The sequence below is a fragment of the Diplotaxodon limnothrissa genome, linkage group LG3 (genome assembly GCF_057381915.1).
Source record: "Diplotaxodon limnothrissa isolate DT_005_m linkage group LG3, D_limnothrissa_male_GT1.1, whole genome shotgun sequence".
NCBI lineage: Eukaryota > Metazoa > Chordata > Actinopteri > Cichliformes > Cichlidae > Diplotaxodon > Diplotaxodon limnothrissa.
This window is the reverse complement of record NC_140598.1, coordinates 26,389,443-26,406,771: the sequence shown is the minus strand read 5'-3', so window position 1 is coordinate 26,406,771 and position 17,329 is coordinate 26,389,443. Positions and strand designations below refer to the sequence as shown.

Below are 17,329 nucleotides of genomic sequence, written 5' to 3'. Positions count from 1 at the left end.
ACACACAGCATAATTTCTATGCTGAACGCAAATACAGTTATGATCTGCGAACAAAGTCAAGATTGTGTGTTTTGTGGTCTGATGTTTTGTGCTTCATTGGCTCACACTCTTGTGGAGCCGTAGCACGCACATGAAGGAGAGGCGGAAGGTGATTGTAGTTCCTGTTAACAGGGTATTACCGACTATCCCTCTAATTGCCGATCTTACTCAGAGTTTACCTAAATTAGATATTGATATTTTCATATGGGAACTGATACTGCAAACTTTGGTAATGGAAGTATTAATATTTCAGGATCACTGTGCACATCAATACCCCTCAGCCTGTGAGTGAGACGGCAAACAGCGGTGAGGAGAGTGCAAATGCGTCACAAAAACACATAAATATGACTGACACCCATAAACGAAGCAGGAATTTGATTTTTCTGAGCGTCAATCTGCATTGAGGACATACTGTTTGGCTGCTGAGTTTGGTTCTGTTTCTGCTCTATTGATTTGTTTACAGTGTTTTGTTTTTGTGTTAAATTAAAAGTAAAAGTTTGATTAAAATAGTAAACTTAAGTAAGAATGCCTGCTTTTGTAACAGAACAAATTAGGCAATTATAAGGTTTCTCATAAAAAAAACTGAATGCAAAAGTGGTTATCAACTCGCAAAGCATTCATATTTGCCATGTAAAGCTAAAATATGAGGCTACAGAAGATAATAATTAAGAGCCATTTGGGAGCCAAAAGAACCAGCTCTCTGAAAAGAGCCGAACTTCCCATCACTACAGACTTGAACACACTGACTGAGTAGTATCTTAAGTGTTCTTAGAACTGCGCTCTTGTGGACAGAGATCTCCGATGTTGCTCCTGGGATCCTCTGGAATCACTCACTCTGCAGTATAGGAGTTTACTCCTCTGAGCACACCGATCACCACTGGGACCTTTACCCTCCACATCTTATAAAGCTCTTCTCTGGGCCCGTGGTATGTCTCGAGCTTCTTGCGTTCCCTCTTCCTGATGTTGCCCTCACTCATATTAGCTACATCTACCACTACAACTGTCTTCCTCTGTTTGTCAACCACCACTATGTCCAGGTGGTTAGCTATCACCAGTTTGTCTGTCTTTATCTGGAAATCCCCCAGGATTCTCAACCACGGGGTATGTCCCAATTTGACCTCGGGATTTTCAGGCCATACTTAGGACAGATGTTTGTTTATGTGGGAGTTGTGCCAAGTTAAGTTTCCCCGACAGAATATGTTTCCCTTGTGTCGCAAGCACGCACTGGGCTTTCCAAATCACGGACAAAGTATCCCATATTCTTAATTATTAGTTTACAAATACTTCTCATAATGAATAACTACTCCTGAAATTTTGGAGATGTTAATTCTTTATACAGTAAAGTTACAGTGGGATACAAATAATTTCAGACAAAATGTCCTTGGTTCATTAAAATAATCCCATCCAATAACACGTTAGAATAATAAATAAATCATTTGCTATTGTAACCCGTAAACTGAACGGTAATGGAACAATACTTTCACTAATGTGAAACATCACTACTTCCGTGTCTAGTTGTTGGAAAGGAGGTGGAGTCAACTGGGTCCGCTCTTATTGGCCAGATCCTGCTCCTGACTCAGGGGAAACAGATTCTGTCGGGGATGCTTACCTTGGCATGACACCGGCCACTTGGTTATGGTGTTCCACGTATGCCATGCCTGCTAGCATCTTACACCCTGCTGTTTATGTTCTCCGATCACACTCCCGTCCAGTAGGCAGTGTTCTGAAGGCAGGACTGTGATGCAGTTTTCTGAGTTTTGTGAGTAATGTTTGACTGGGATGGAAAATGGTGTTCATGAAGGCAGTGTGAATCACAAGTTATGCTCGGGAGCAGTTTATGTGGGTTCAATGAGAGTGTGCGTCCATAAGACTGAACCACACACATACCCACACCCACGCTAAATCTGCCATTAAAGAGCTGAACGATCATCCCCTGACCTCATTATTTTCTGGAGGGTCATAGTGGCACTTGACCTGTAGAACTGAACCTCATATCAGAAATCATCATAACAGGCAGCAATGTACAAGACAAAGACAACGTAGATGACGAAGAAAAAAAGAAGGTCAATATGCATCACAACAGCTATTGCGGAAGTGTTTTTATCAAACTTGATTTCCCGTTACCTGTGATGGCTGCTGAAATATATCTACCATTTTACTGGACTTTGCTGGTTCTAATTGTGCAGGTTAGATTTAGTTGTTATAAAGTCAAACATGTTTTAAATGTGCTACTTTTCATCCTGTTTGTAACAGAGGAAAGTATCGGTTGGTTTAAGACTGACTCAGTTACTGGCGTCCCCGGCGGCATCTTCAGATCCCACAACTTACAGCAGCTTTTTCAATAATGGGTTAAAGAGCGATGTTAAACGTAACTTGTAATAATAACCCCAAAACTTGTGTGATGACAGCATGAGCCTTGAGATTCCTTGAGTTTCTTGGCCCAAACAAATCTCTTTTCCTTGTTGCTTTTCCTTAGTCGTAGTTTCTTAGCAGCTGTTTAAACATAAAGGCCTGATTCACCAGTCTTCTCTGAAGAAGTGACGTAGAGATGTGTCTGCTACTGGAGCTCTATGTGACATTTATCTGGGCTCTGATCTGAGGTGCTGTTAACTTGTGATTTTTGAGGCTGGTGACTCAGATGAATTTATCCTCAGCGGCAGAGGTGACTCTTGGTCTTCTTTCCTGGTGTCGTCCTCATGTGAGCCAGTTTCATCGTAGCACTTGATGTTTTTTGTAACTGCACTTGGGGAAACATTCAAACTTTTAGCAATTTTCCAGACTGACTGACCTTCAGTTCTTAAAGTAATGATGGAGGTGACTACAGGTGACTACATCATTAAGCTCGCTGACTGAGAGAAGGCCAATGGTTTATGGTGCTGTCAGTAAAGCAAAATAATAATAATAATAATAATAATAAACTTTATTTATAAAGCACACTAAAAAACCAAGGGTATACCAAGATGCTTGACAAAAATAAAATAGGAAAAGGGAGATGGGAAGGAAAAGAGAAAGGACCTGGCACGTATCAATTATAAAAACCTTGACAATCATAAGATATAAAAGTAGTTCACAAGCATAAAAAATGTACCAGCGCACACCAAGTGTTAACTAGGTGGAAAGGCAAGATTAAACAAATAAGTCTTAAGCCGTGATTTAAACAGTGGCATAGAGTCAGACGCCCGGATAGCGACAGGAAGGTTGTTCCATAAGACCGGGGCAGCTACAGCAAACGCGCGGTCACCGCGAGACTTCAGCCGAGAACGAGGTTGCTCCAGAAGAATTTAGGTAGCACATCTAAGTGCTCTGACAGGAGTGTGTAACCTGAGAAGCTCATTGAGGTAGCTCGGCGCCAAGTTATTAATGGTTTTGTAGCTGAAAAGTAATATTTTAAATTGAATACGGTATTTAATTGGAAGCCAGTGCAAGCCAGCAAGAACAGGAATGATGGAAGAAAACTTCCTGCTTCCTGTCAAAAGGTGTGCCGCCGCATTCTGGACAGTCTGAAATCTAACGGGAAGGGTGGAGGAAAGGCCAATGTAAAGAGAGTTGCAGTAGTCCAACCTGGAAGTCACGAATGCGTGAATGAGTTTTTCCAGATCAATGTGCAGAATATAGCGCTTAGCCTTAGAAATGAGGCGCAGCTGATTAAAACTAGACCTCGCAACAGCAGACACTTGCTTGTCAAATTTAAGCGAGCTATCCAGTAGTATGCCCAAATTACTGGCATAGTCAGAGGGAGAGCTAGCAAAAGGCATCAGAGCAGCACACAGTTGGTCGCGGGGGATTTTACTATCAAACACCACGATCTCCGTTTTCTTTTCGTTCAGGACAAGAGAATTACTCTTGAACCAACCTTTAACCTCACGCAAGCATTCACGAAAATAGTGAAAAGACATAGCAATAGTGAAAAGACATAGCAAGATAGACATAGCAAGATCGTCGGTAATCTCAAAATAAATCTGTATATCATCAGCATAGCAATGAAAGGCAATATTATACTTCTCAAAAATTGCTCCAAGAGGGAGCAGATATAGTGAAAAGAGAATAGGGCCTAATACAGATCCTTGAGGCACACCACAGCGTACAGCTACCGAGGAAGATGAGAAGTTGCCCAAATTAACCGAAAAAGACCTGTCAGCAAGATAAGATTTAAACCAGTTGAGGGCAGTGCCTCTTATACCCACAGTATGCTCAAGTCTTAGTAGAAGAATGTTATGATCAACCATATCAAAAGCAGAGGAAAGGTCCAATAAAACCAGGACCACAGAGCGTCCAGAGTCAGTGCTTACAAATAGGTCATTGAGAACTCCAAGCAAGGCCGTTTCAGTGCTGTGCCGTGGCTTAAAGGCAGACTGAAATTTCTCTGCAAAGCAAAAGGTGGCTACTTAGTGTAATCTAAAATATAAAACATATTTAGAGTTCTTATTCTCTCTTATTCTTTGCCACATAATTCCATATCTCTTGCTTCATATATTTGATGTCTGTTTGTATTAGGTAAGTAGTAAAGATAAAGAAAATATAATAAATGAAAAGGTGTGTCAAACCTCTTGGTAGGACTGGCAGTTTTGTTTTTCAGTTGTTTTTATATAATTCTGTTTCGTTTTGGGTTTTTTTACCGTACAAATTTTCCTCCTGCTATTCTCCAGTCACTCCAGTAGGTAACGCTAAAGTACCATTGGTACTGTAAGCTGATTGGCCAACAACAACATCACAAAGAAGAAGACAAATTAGACGAAGAAGAAATGGATCTCAGATCTCAGTCGGAATTTTCAGATTGATCACGTCCTCAGTCTGTATTTCAAACTGGGAAAGTCAGAGCAGCTTCATGAAGCTCAAGTTAACAATCCGACATGGAGGCGGGGAATGTACCTGTAATAAAACTAAATCTTTTGAATCTGTTCCCCACTGTGGTGTATTTTAGACTTGCTAAATAATCCGTGCACAGAGCACTGACCAAACTCTAACATGAACAACCTGCAGTCATGGTTTTACCTGCAACAAGGCTAGCATTGCACCGCTCTGCTACTCATCAATGAATGGCTCTAGCTTGCAAAGTAGTAAATGAAAACCTTCACAGTGCGAGCGAGTGGCAAGGGTCTTTCTTAGCCTTCCGAGTGCAATGAAACGCATCACAACACATAATGCGGAAGTGTTTGATCAAACCTTGTTTCCCGTTACCCCAACTGTGATGGCTGCCAAAATATATATTGCGTTTTGGACTTGTCTGGTTGCCTTCGTCTGTGCAGGTTAAATTTAGTTATTATAAAGTCAAACATGTTGTAAAGCTGCTGTTTAAACTGGCCGGTACTTTATTCTGAGATAAATATGATGAAAGACTGACTCGGTTACTGGCATCCCCGGTGGCATCTGAAGTTGTGGCATCTGAAGGCACCTTCAGATGCCACAACTTAGAGCATCTTTTTCAATAATGGCTTAACGAGTTATGTTGAATTTAACTCCAGTGTTTTCATGAAGGTGTCTGTCTCTAGATCAGCTCGTTAACAGATGCTGGACACATTTCCTGGTTCAGAGTTTCGGTTTAAAAACAGCAGGAAGCGCCAGTGTTTACTGATTCTTTTACACGCAGCACATTAAAGTGAAATATAAACTATCTGCTGGGAGAAACCATCTTATATGTGCAGCGTGTTAAGTTGTAGCCACTAAAATTGCTCTATGACGCATTCTGACGGGAATGTCCGTGAACTAATTTAGCGATACAGGAAGTGTACGAATGATTTGCTGCCGCATTAATCTCTTCTTTTTGAAACGCTTTTGCATTTTACTGTGAGACGCTGCAATTCCTGAGTTACCACAGGAAAACAACCTCTGCTTGGCCTTCTCTTTAATAGCCTATTAGCCTTTTTTTCCATTTCTACCTACTGTAGTCGGCTCAGCATGGTTTTTAGTTTTCCATCGTGTGGTAGTCCCTGATAACGGGCACTTTTTAGTACCTGGTTAATGACTTTTACCATGAATTAATGTTTCAATCTTAAACACGATCAACCTGTCTGTAATAATCAGCTACGTGCCACAGGCCTTCAAACTGGTAGTTGGTAAACTTTTACTTCAAAAACGCAACTTCCTGACTCAGCTGTCTTGGCTCATTGTAGGCCAATTGCCAACCGTCCATATATCTCAATTATTCCTGTCTTCCACCCCTTGGTCAGCACATGTGTTCCCCTCCCTGAGCCTGGTTCTGCTGGATGTTTCTTCGTGTTAAAATGGAGTTTTTCCTTCCCACTGTCACCACAGTGCTTGCTCATAGGATCATATGATTGTTTATTAAGCGGTTCTCAATTGTAATGGAAAAAGAGTCGAGCTGAGTCATACAGTGTTGAGCTGATCCAACTAGGTACTAATGAAAAATGGTTTATATGTGTAAGGACTAGTTCCTCTGAAAAGGTGGATCCTAATAATCTGAAGTGATTCACAGTTGTTGAAAGGCTGGAAGGTGGAGTGTTGACAGTCTTTGACTGGAAGCAACTGGTCCACCTACTGTTTTTAGGATAACTCGATTGTTCCCAGTCAGACCAGTGACAGTGGTGTCATCTGCAAACTTCAGGAGTTTCACAGATGCTTCTCCTGAGGTGCAGTCATTAGTGTAGAGAGAGAAGACCAGTGGCAAGAGAACACACCTCTGGTGCAGCCCACTGTTGATGGTCTGTGTGCCTGATGTCAATCTTGAATCTTGAGGAAGCTGGTAGTCCTCTGACAGGTGGTGGTGGGTAAGTTGGGTGAACTTCTGCTGCAGGATGTCTGGGATGACTTTGTTGGATACAGGATACTGGCGCATGTCCCAGGTTGGTTGAGGTGATGCAGGATTTACTGCAGTCCCATACTGATGCATCCTCAGCTGACCTGTTTGCCCAGTAGGGAAACTACAGGGTGTCCAGCTGAGGTGTCTCAACACGAGTCTCTCAAAGGACTTCATGACCACAGATGTCAGGGAGACAGGCCTGTAGTCATTTAATCCTGTAATGGATGACTTCTTTGAGACTAATAGACTACATTTTATTACATTTTTACTACTGTTGACATTCACTGCAACCATCTCAGAGCTCTTTCTCTTTTCTGTGGGTGGTGCATGGCCATTCCTAATTCACGAGACAGAGGATCATTTATCCGTTTGAAGGTCAGTGGATTGATCACTGGCTCCTGTAGCCTGCATGTTAAAGTCTCCTTGGACAAGAACTTTCTCCTCAGGATACTGAACCCTGAGTTGTTGCTGGTCAGAGTGCAAATCTGAGAAAGCACTGAGGCAGAGATAACAGTGGTGTGTGTGTGTGTGTGTGTGTGTGTGTGTGTGTGTGTGTGTGTGTGTGTGTGTGTGAGAGAATGTGAATGATCAGCTGAGGAGAAGGTTGTTATATGAGTAACAGTCCCTTTGCTGTATGAAGCTGAGAGTGGGAGGGCTTCTTTCAAATCTGACCTGCAGTCAGTTCCAGCGTCTCACTTCAATCTGCTCTGTGTTGTTTCCTCTTTCAGACCAGAAAAACATCACAGCTGAGTCTGGACAGGACGTCACTCTGACATGTCGAGCTCCAAATAATAATCCCATCAGTGTTGTAAAATGGAGCAGAGCTGACCTGGGAGATGAATATGTGCTTTTGTACAAGAATAAGCGAATTGAACCAGACGACCAGCATCCATCTTTTATGAACCGGGTGGATCTGCTGGACAGACAGATGAAGGATGGAGACGTGTCTCTGATTCTGAACAATGTGACGATTAATGACACTGGAACATACGAGTGTGTTGTCATTCCCAGAGGTGGAGGCAGTTCAGAGCCCATCAGCATCATCCACCTTCATGTTGTTCCTCCAGGTGAGTGAGTAGAGTTGAGTGTGTGTGTGATCAGAGGTGAAGCTGCTTCCTGCTTGTTGATGTTTGTTTCTAAAGATGTTGTTGATGAGACTTTGTAGAAAGCAGCTGGTCTGAGTGATGTGATCAGAGTGCAGTAGATAATGTCTGACAGCAGTTTGAAGAGGAAATGGATTCTGTTCTGTTCTTCACTCATCACCTACCTGACAGCTGACACCTCACACCTGTTTCTCACCTGCAGCTCAGACAGGAGGAGACACAGAGGATGGAGGGAAGGAGGATGGAGGGAAGGAGGCAGGAGGGAAGGAAGATGGAGGGAAGGAAGATGGAGGGAAGGAGGATGGATCTGTTGGACTGAAAGTTGGTCTGTCAGTTTCTGCTGTTCTTCTTCTTGTTGCTGCTGTTGGTGGATTTTTGATCTACAGAAAACATGAAAAAACAAAGAGTCAGGATCCGCACCATCAACCTGCTGAACTGTAGTCTGTTTGAAATGTGAGTTTTTTACAGCTGAACTCCTGGAGTCTGAGTCTCCTGCTGAGCCAGACTTCATTTAGTGTTATTAAACTTTCAGAGGACATCAGTCAGCTCTCAGAGATTTGAAGTTCCTGTTTTTGTTTGCTTGCGTGCATCAGTATTAGTTATTAGTTTGTTTTAGCTTCCAGGTTAGTCGCTCATCTCAGTGGAAAAGTTTATGTTCTTAAACAGTGTTATTTACACTTTTGCCTTATTTATATGTGGAACATTCAGGACTTCATCATTCAAACAAAGAAAAGTTACATATCTGAGAATAAGATCAGTGATATTCAACAACAAAAACCATTTTATGTGACAAACATCTTCTTTGTCACTGATGTCGACAGAAATAAGTTTGTTCACAGTGATGGATTCAGCGTCGTCTCTGTCACAATATCAGAATCAGTGAGTTTGTGTCATCTTCAGGTTCAGCTGTTTGTGAGGTCAGACTCAGACTGATCCTCGTGTTTAGATGTTACACAATAATTACAGACACTGACTGACAACACAAACACAACACAAAGTGCTCAGGCTCCATTTATCAGCTAGAACTGAGTGACTGAATAATCTGATATTATTATGAAACCAAAGAGAAATGTGTTACATGGAGCTGCAGAGTCACATGTTTCCTCTGATCTATGAAGCCTTAACTTGTTCCTCCATGAAGGAGACTCTTCAGTTTAAACATGTCAAGATTATTTATTATTGATTTTTATACCAGTTTGTTTACTGATAAAGTTTTACACGTGTTGCTCTTCAATGTTTGTCTTTGCTTCCTGTCGCTGTAAAGGTTTCCTGACCTGCTGTTTGAATGTGTGCAGATTTGATCTCACCTTGAATGTAACGGTGTGAACATTTATACATTTAACCTGATATTATTACAACCTGTGATCTGTGGAAGCTCAGTAGCGCCTCTCAGAGGTAGGAGATAAATGACAGAGTTGAATAACTGGCAGTTCATGGGATATCAGTATGATGTGGGTTATTGAGCACAACACACAGTTTTGTGTATTAACATCTTTGTGCCTGCTATATGAAACAAGCATGTTAAATTACTGCCTATTTAATGAGAAGAGCAAAAGTTGATTTGTTCTTTTGAATTTTGAAATGACATTCAGCTTCTGTGCTACTAAAACCTGCTGTTCTTGTATAATGTGTCTGCCAGACCAGAACATTCTGTTCATATCCACATAATAAACATAATCTCTAAAAGATAAATAATTCGTTGTCTATGATTGTCTGCACACCACAGAGTTGAGGCATTAACCAAACATAGTTACAACATCACCACCAAACTGAGGCCACTTCCACTGTGTGAAACAGATGGAAACAGGCATGAACGTAGACTCAAAATGAGCAGTGAGTTTCGTAAAGAACTCATGAATACTGTTCAGATGAAATTATTTGAAGTGTCTCAATGTTATGCTTTATATGAACTAAGATGCCATATAACCATACAGTGTAGTATTAAGTGGACATGGCCCTGAAAGTAAAGGGATTAGACTTGGGGGTAGAAAGCTGTAGACTCGCTCACACTTGCCTGAGAAAAAGTAGATGAAGTCAAGCTTATTGGATTTACAGGACTCGAACATGTAATTTGAACAAAATAAATGTTTGTCTCTAAGGTGAATGTAATAAAATCATATAAGATCTACATGCAATTTACCAACTTAACACCTCTTAAATGTATTCTTGTTGATATGACATGATAAAATCTAATAAGAGTGGTTAGCTGCCTTAAAGACTCGCGATATCACAAGTTCACACGTGACTTTAAACCACAGGAGGCAGGAAAGCTCATGATTTGCTTCACGTTCATCTTGGAAAAGTAAGAGTCAATCTGTCTTCATCCATCTTGATGAAAATACTTTTTGCGCAAAGGTATCATCAGTTTGTCGATTCTTTTCAGTTCTATTTATTCACATTTTTGTCTAGTTTTTTTAAATCTGGCTGTTTATACCACTCTAGCTAACACATTAGTGTAACAATATAGCAGAATTTCATGCTAGCACGAGCATGATATCCTAATATGAAAGCCTTAGCTATTCAAAATGTAGATACTGTTTATAACTCAAATTCTGCACACAAGCTAGTTTGGCTTTACCACGGAAACTGTTGTGTTGTGTGTGGGTTGTTGAAATTTGTAAGTTTGTAAGTTGCAACTGTTGCATAGTATTTTATTTAACAATTGATGTGTTCTTAGTACAATGAGGAGGGAATACAAAACATGAACAGATATTTTTTCCTGTTTCTTAATTTTTTTGAAATTAAATATTTTTCTACTTAATAAACTTGGAGACTTGCAGTACCCTCCTGTAAACATAACAAATGTTTAATTGTCAAATGGTATTTTAGGTAAGGTGGTCATTTTTAATTCATATCATTTGGGTCATCTAGTATTGAAAACATTCCTTTACAGGTCGTAAATGTCTCAACAGTTCCTGTTGATGTTTTGAAAGAAGAAATGGCTCAGACTATTGCAAAGAAATTCCATTGTACATCTGAAGTCCACCTGTATTGTATTGTTCAGGAGAGTTTGTGTTTCATAGTGAGAAGGCTTACAGGGAACATTCCAGAGCCTTTGAGCTGACTGCATGTCCAAGCAGAGCGACTGTGTTGACTGAACTTGCCGATGAATACTCTTTGGCAGACTACTTTGTTTACATCACCACTAAACAGATCTGTAAACTGAGACTGCTTCCGCTGTGTGAAATGGATGCAACCAGGCATAAATGTAGACTCAAAATGAACAGAAAGTTTCGTAAAGAACTTACGAATAATTGGTAAAGAATTATTTGATATGCCTCAATGTTATGCTTTATATGAACAAAAATGCCATATAACTACTAGAGATGGACCGATCCAATATTACATATCAGTATCGGTCTGATACTGACCTAAATTACTGGATCGGATATCGGGCAAAGTTTAGCCAGGGGGGCCGATATGGCATTAACAGAGAAAAGGGGGCACAAAGACATACTTTTCTTTCTTATTCTCATTTAAAATGTTTAGCTTTTATTAAATAATTATCTGAATCTTACACCCAAAGTTTTAATCTGATGTAAAATATAATAATAATAATGGATTGGATTTATATAGCGCTTTTCAAGGCACCCAAAGCGCTTTACAATGCCATTATTCATTCACTCTCACATTCACACACTGGTGGAGGCAAGCTACGGTTGTAGCTACAGCCACAGTTTTTTTTCCCACACTGCATCAAATTAAAGTTGATTACGTCGATTAAGCATCATGAGGTGGAGGGTGGGGGGTGGTTAACTATTTTTTTTTTTTGCTATTAGTTAGGTTGCTAAATATTTCTGCTAAGTACTCTTTAAAATACCAGAATAGGGTATAGGTTTAAGTTTATTAGATTGATCAGTATTGCTGAACTATGAATTATGTTGGGTGCAGTGTATTTTTTTACATATTTTACCGGAAGCCCACACACACGGACCAGTACCTCCTCTTTGACTCCCATCACCCTCTGGAACACAAACATGGAGTAATTAGGACCCTACACCACCGGGCAGAACATGTTCCCTCTAAGCCTGAAGGAAAAAAGAAGGAACACACACATGTAAAGGAAGCACTCAAAACGTGCGGCTATCCTAAATGGGCGTTCTTAAAGTCAGCAAAGAGGCACAGAAAAGAAGATCAGACACCAGCGAGGGAGGATAAGAAGGACAGACGCAACAACATTGTCATCCCCTATGTAGCCGGTGTATCAGAGAAACTCAGGAGAGTTTTCTCCAAGCATGACATCCCGGTGTATTTCAGACCCAACAACACACTCAGACAGAAACTGGTTCACCCGAAAGACAAAACGCCAAAACACAGACTTAACATTGTGGTGTATGCTGTACAGTGCAGCGAGGAATGCCCAGACCTCTACATTGGAGAGACCAAACAGCCACTTCACAAGCGCATGGCACAACACAGAAGAGCCACCTCCACAGGACAAGACTCAGCAGTCCATCTGCATCTTAAGGATAAAGGACACTCTTTCGAGGATGCCAATGTTCACATTTTGGACAGAGAGGACAGATGGTTTGAAAGAGGAGTGAAAGAAGCCATCTATGTCCACTGTGAGCGACCATCTTTGAACAGAGGCGGTGGTTTACGACACCAACTCTCTGCCATCTATAATCCAGTTTTGAGATCCCTTCCCAGACGCCTTAACGCCCACTCACATCCTGGGCCATCTGATCTCAGGAATTCGCATTATAAGGTGGGGCCAGGTTTCACAATGAACTCACCCGAAACTCTGGCTGATTGGGACCCACACCCAGTTTCACACCTTGGCTCAGGTGATTAGAGGATCATCAGGGGGTCCTTTTGTCCCTCTGTGGGGGGTTACTCCCACTAGGTTTATATCTGGGACTCTCCACCATTTGACCTTAGAACTGAAGAAGCTTCTCGGATGAGAGGTGAAACGTCTTCAAGCAACTTAAAGAAGTCCAGACGCTTTTCTTTGCAAGCTCCTTTGACTACGATGACCTGGATGACTGAGAACCTTCACAGACATAAGAGTCAATCTGTCTTCATCCATCTTGAAGAAAATACTTTTTGAGCAAAGGTATCAACAGTTTGTCGATTCTTTTCAGTACTGGATCACTGGAGTTTAGTGTGATGTAGAATTATTGTAGAGACACTGACACTGCCCTAGATGCAGTAAAGGCCTGAGTGTGTCATGAATTTAGGAGTAGATTTCTAGGAGACCCTCCCCCACTTTGAACTGTGAAAGTAAGACAAATGGTAAATGGCCTGTATTTATATAGCGCTTTACTAGTCCCTAAGGACCCCAAAGTGCTTTACATATCCAGTCATCCACCCATTCACACACACATTCACACACTGGTGATAGCAAGCTACATTGTAGCCACAGCCACCCTGGGGCGCACTGACAGAGGCGAGGCTGCCAGACACTGGCGCCACCGGGCCCTCTGACCACCACCAGTAGGCAACGGGTGAAGTGTCTTGCCCAAGGACACAACGACCGAGACTGTCCAAGCCGGGGCTCGAACCGGCAACCTTCCGATTACAAGGCGAACTCCCAACTCTTGAGCCACGATCGCCCAAAGAGAAGTTAATGTTGAGTGGAAATTCCCCAGGGGATACCTGGGTGAGGGTTTCAACGTTTGTAACCGGATAACTTTTATGACGGGCAGGAAGTCACGTACTCAGAGACGCACACATCTTCAGAAGTTTCCTGATGACTCTGCGGTGGTTGGTTCCATCAGCAGGGATGATGAGACAGAGTACCGGGCTGTGGTCGACTCCTTTGTCATGTGGTGTGAACAGAATCATCTGCAGCTCAACATGGCAAAGACCAAGGAACTGATCGTGGACTTCAGGAAGACCAGGAAACACTTGACTCCTGTTTGAATCCAGGGGGTAAATCTTGAGATAGTGGAGGACTATAAATACCTTGGAGTACACATTGACAATAAACTGGACTGGGCTAAAAACACCACAGCACTTTACAGGAAGGGTCAGAGTCGTCTCTATTTTTTGAGGAGACTGAGATCCTTCAACATCTGTTGGACAATGCTCAGGATTCTCTATGACTCTGTTGTGGCCAGTGCGATCCTCTATGCTGTTGCATGCTGGGGGAGCAGGCTGAGGGTCGCAGATGCCAACAGACTTAATAAACTGATCCGTAAGGCCAGCAATGTTGTGGGGATGGAGCTGGACTCCCTCAAGGTGGTGTCGGAGAGGCAGATGTTGTCCAAGATAAAGACAATGTTTTTTTGTCTCCCCGCTTTTGCATGCACAGCGGTGGGCCTGAGTGAAGACGGCACCGAAGATCTGCCTTTTTTTCTATAGTGTTTTACCCATTTGGGGTCGTGTGTGAGTTGCCGTCCATTTTTAACCTGTGTGCTATGTCGATTTGTTTTTAAACGGTTCCCCGCAGCGCTTGTCCTGGCTCACGGGCAATCGTACAGTTTTATAGTTTCTAATAAGGTAAAGTTTTTAATTGTTTTTAGGTGCCGCTGTTACACTGTTTCTTTTCTTTTGTATTAAAAATTTAACTCTTTTAAACTGACTGTGCGCCTATGGCTCTGTCCTATTTTAAATAGGTACCTACCACGGGTCACAGTTACAACTTTGCTACCGTTACTAACAAGAATAGCGGTCACGTTACTATTTTTCAACAAACAGACGGTTGAAACTATGTTCAGCTTACTGCATCTTATATCAGTTGTACGGAAGGAGCTGTGAGTAACCTGGGCGCTACAGCTTTAAGCTGCTGCATGCGCTCCCGCGGATGGCAATCACGATCACTTTTTGGCACCTGGAGCTCAGGGGGGCAAAACAATTGCATGAGTGCTGCTGTTTGACTGAGGAAGAATAAAGCATTAGCGGTAAGCCAATCACATGACCACTTAAAGACATAGCAACAAGGTGATATATATACCAGTTATAGCAGTGTTTAAATTGTGTTGATAGGCCACGTAAAACCAGAGTCATAATAAAAATATCTACATGGCGTTTTTCCTCAATAGTTTCGTCATGTTTAACGTCTAAGGACAGCGCTAGCAAGAACTCTCTGCTTATGAGCAAAAAAAACCAAAAAAAAAACAGCCCTTTCATGTTGGTGGAAAAACGCACCATGTCGACCAATCAAAAAATTATATGGTAACATGACATTTGGTTGTTTAGGTAGAGTGATGGCGAGAGAGAGTTTTGAGATGAGAGAGATTTGTGACGTTTGGAGTGTGTAGTTAATGTGTAGTGTTGTGGATAGTTTTGTGTTGTGTGTCAGAACAATGAGGCGACTGCTGTCTCCAGGTAGAAACAGGAGTGATACACCTGCTGCTGTCAGACCTGCAGGTATCAGGCTGTGATGTTTCCTTTATAGCGGACAGAAATATTTTTTTGGAGTGGCACAAATAATTTGTGTGGCATCTTATTGAACAGCTGATTGTTCTGTAAATAGTTTGAAATGGTTGTTTGCAAAACTTGTGCATAGGATTTTAAAATTGGCAATTTATATTTGCATTTAAAGTTATGAAATATGATTCAATAAACATGTTTGTGGTTGTTACAGTAAAAAATATGCTGATTTTGTGTTTTTTGTTGTCTGATTTTAGATCAATTGTGTTAATACAGTATGTCAAATGAAAACATAACTGTAAATTCAATTACTAGAGTAAAAAGTTTAGAAGCAAAGACTGTGACAGTTTTGACAAAAATCTGGTTCGGATTTGCTGTACAGGAATAGCTGGTATCTTATTTAATTGATAACAAACTGTGGAAACATCATTGTACTGTATCCATGTTAGTATTTAAAGTCCAACTTCTCCCTCTAGTGGTCAAATATAAACCAAGTGTGAGGATGGTGTTAATGTAAAATGTGAATCATAGTGTTCCAGTCAGTCATCAGTGTGTCTCTGCACAGCTGTAATTAAAATGTGTTCAGAGGGCCTCAGTGTCTGAATGGTTCCAGTTCAGCTCCATAACAGCAGCGTCCCTGGTTTGATTCCTGTGTTTCAGCTCATATCTGCCTCTCTCACTGAGGGGGACGTCCACTACATGGACATGGATTTGTTCATCAACCAAACTACAGATCACTGACAGCAGACTGAAGACTTGACGAATGAAAAACAAGATACTGCAGAGTATTTTTTTTGTCTTTATAGTAAAACTTTAGGTCCCCACCACTCTGAACCAGTAGAAAAGCTGGTGCTCAGAGGAAGAGGGCGGGCTTTACTTGGTGTCAGTGACAGAAATGAAAAAAAGCTCAAATGAGTGAGAAGGACGATGAAGGAAACATCTGTGCTGTGTCTGCTCTGTAAGTAGAATCTCTGTGTTTGTTTGAATTCTTGTACTTTGACTGTCTGCTCTCCTGATAACTGATGATGGAGGAGAAGACATGAAAAACAAATCAGGCTGAATTCAAGTTCAAACACCACGAGGACCAACTGCAGGTCTGAACTGACTCTTTATCTTTGCTCAGGAGTCGAGGAAACACAGCAGGCAGTGAAAAGATCAAATCATTCACTCATTATATCAACACAGCTGCACAGTGGACACATGACTTTACTGGGTTATTTAAAAGTAGTGGATATTTTATATATACTCAGAGTCTGTGCTCATGATCACTGTGATCACATTAAAAGCTGCTTCTTAGACAAAAAGTAAAAGAGTTCAAACTGTCTGATACATTTACATCAGTAACAAACATAGAAGAAAAGTCTTTTTTTTTCTTTTTTTTTTTTTTTTGCCATCAGAATTATTGTCTAAAGGCAACGAAAGATGCCCAACGGATTTACTTTACCAAACGGACCACCCTTGCCTTGCCGCATTGGTCTATTTGATTCCCCTTTTATTGTTTATTTTATGGTTTATTTTATTCAAAAAAAAACAGAGAGCAATATAATAAACAACATCATCATGATGATCTATGGGAATATAACAGTAAATACTAAGTATTGAACATTATTGTGCAGCACGTAAGATCAACAGAACGCAGTGTGCTTTGAGGTAGGAGCCAAAAAAGGGTGTAGTTTGTGTGTGTGATCACCCGTGTGAAACACCTGTGAGCATGGACGCGCTTGTTTTTAAAAGGTTCCTTCATGTTCCTCTTGGTGGCGCTGTCACTTGGTGTTCGCTCGCTCTGTGGTAGAGTATCACTTCCTGTTCCTGCTCAAACACAGTGGTGTTTCTGAGTAGCTTATTTGCTTAGCAATTTAATTAACAACTTTTAAATACATTCTTTCATAGTATAATCTTCACGTGCTTCATCCGAAGCACACTTTCTGTGTACTCACTACCTAATTTATAGCCAAAGTATTCACTCACTGTCTCTGTACTGTTTCGCTAGCTTAGCTTAGCTCGTAGCCGACTCATTAGCACCATGGCTACTTCACCTGTCCCTCCTGCACTGTCTTGCTCATTGTGTCAGATGTTTAGTTACTCCTCGGCCTCCTTTAGCAGTAATGATATC

At 41.3% G+C, this 17,329-nt stretch overlaps 2 protein-coding genes across 2 annotated transcripts in view; both read left to right on the top strand.

Annotated features, from left to right (window-relative positions):
* The window catches only part of LOC146635120 (uncharacterized), an 82,753-nt gene that overhangs the window by 47,411 nt on the left and 18,013 nt on the right, over window positions 1–17,329 (top strand). The window lies entirely within an intron of this gene.
* Window positions 5,228–8,340, top strand: LOC146635121 (programmed cell death 1 ligand 1-like). Its single transcript, XM_085349812.1, has 3 exons — window positions 5,228–5,285; window positions 7,525–7,863; window positions 8,102–8,340. Exons 1-3 carry the CDS (start codon window positions 5,228–5,230, stop codon window positions 8,338–8,340), a joined length of 636 nt encoding a protein of 211 aa, XP_085205938.1.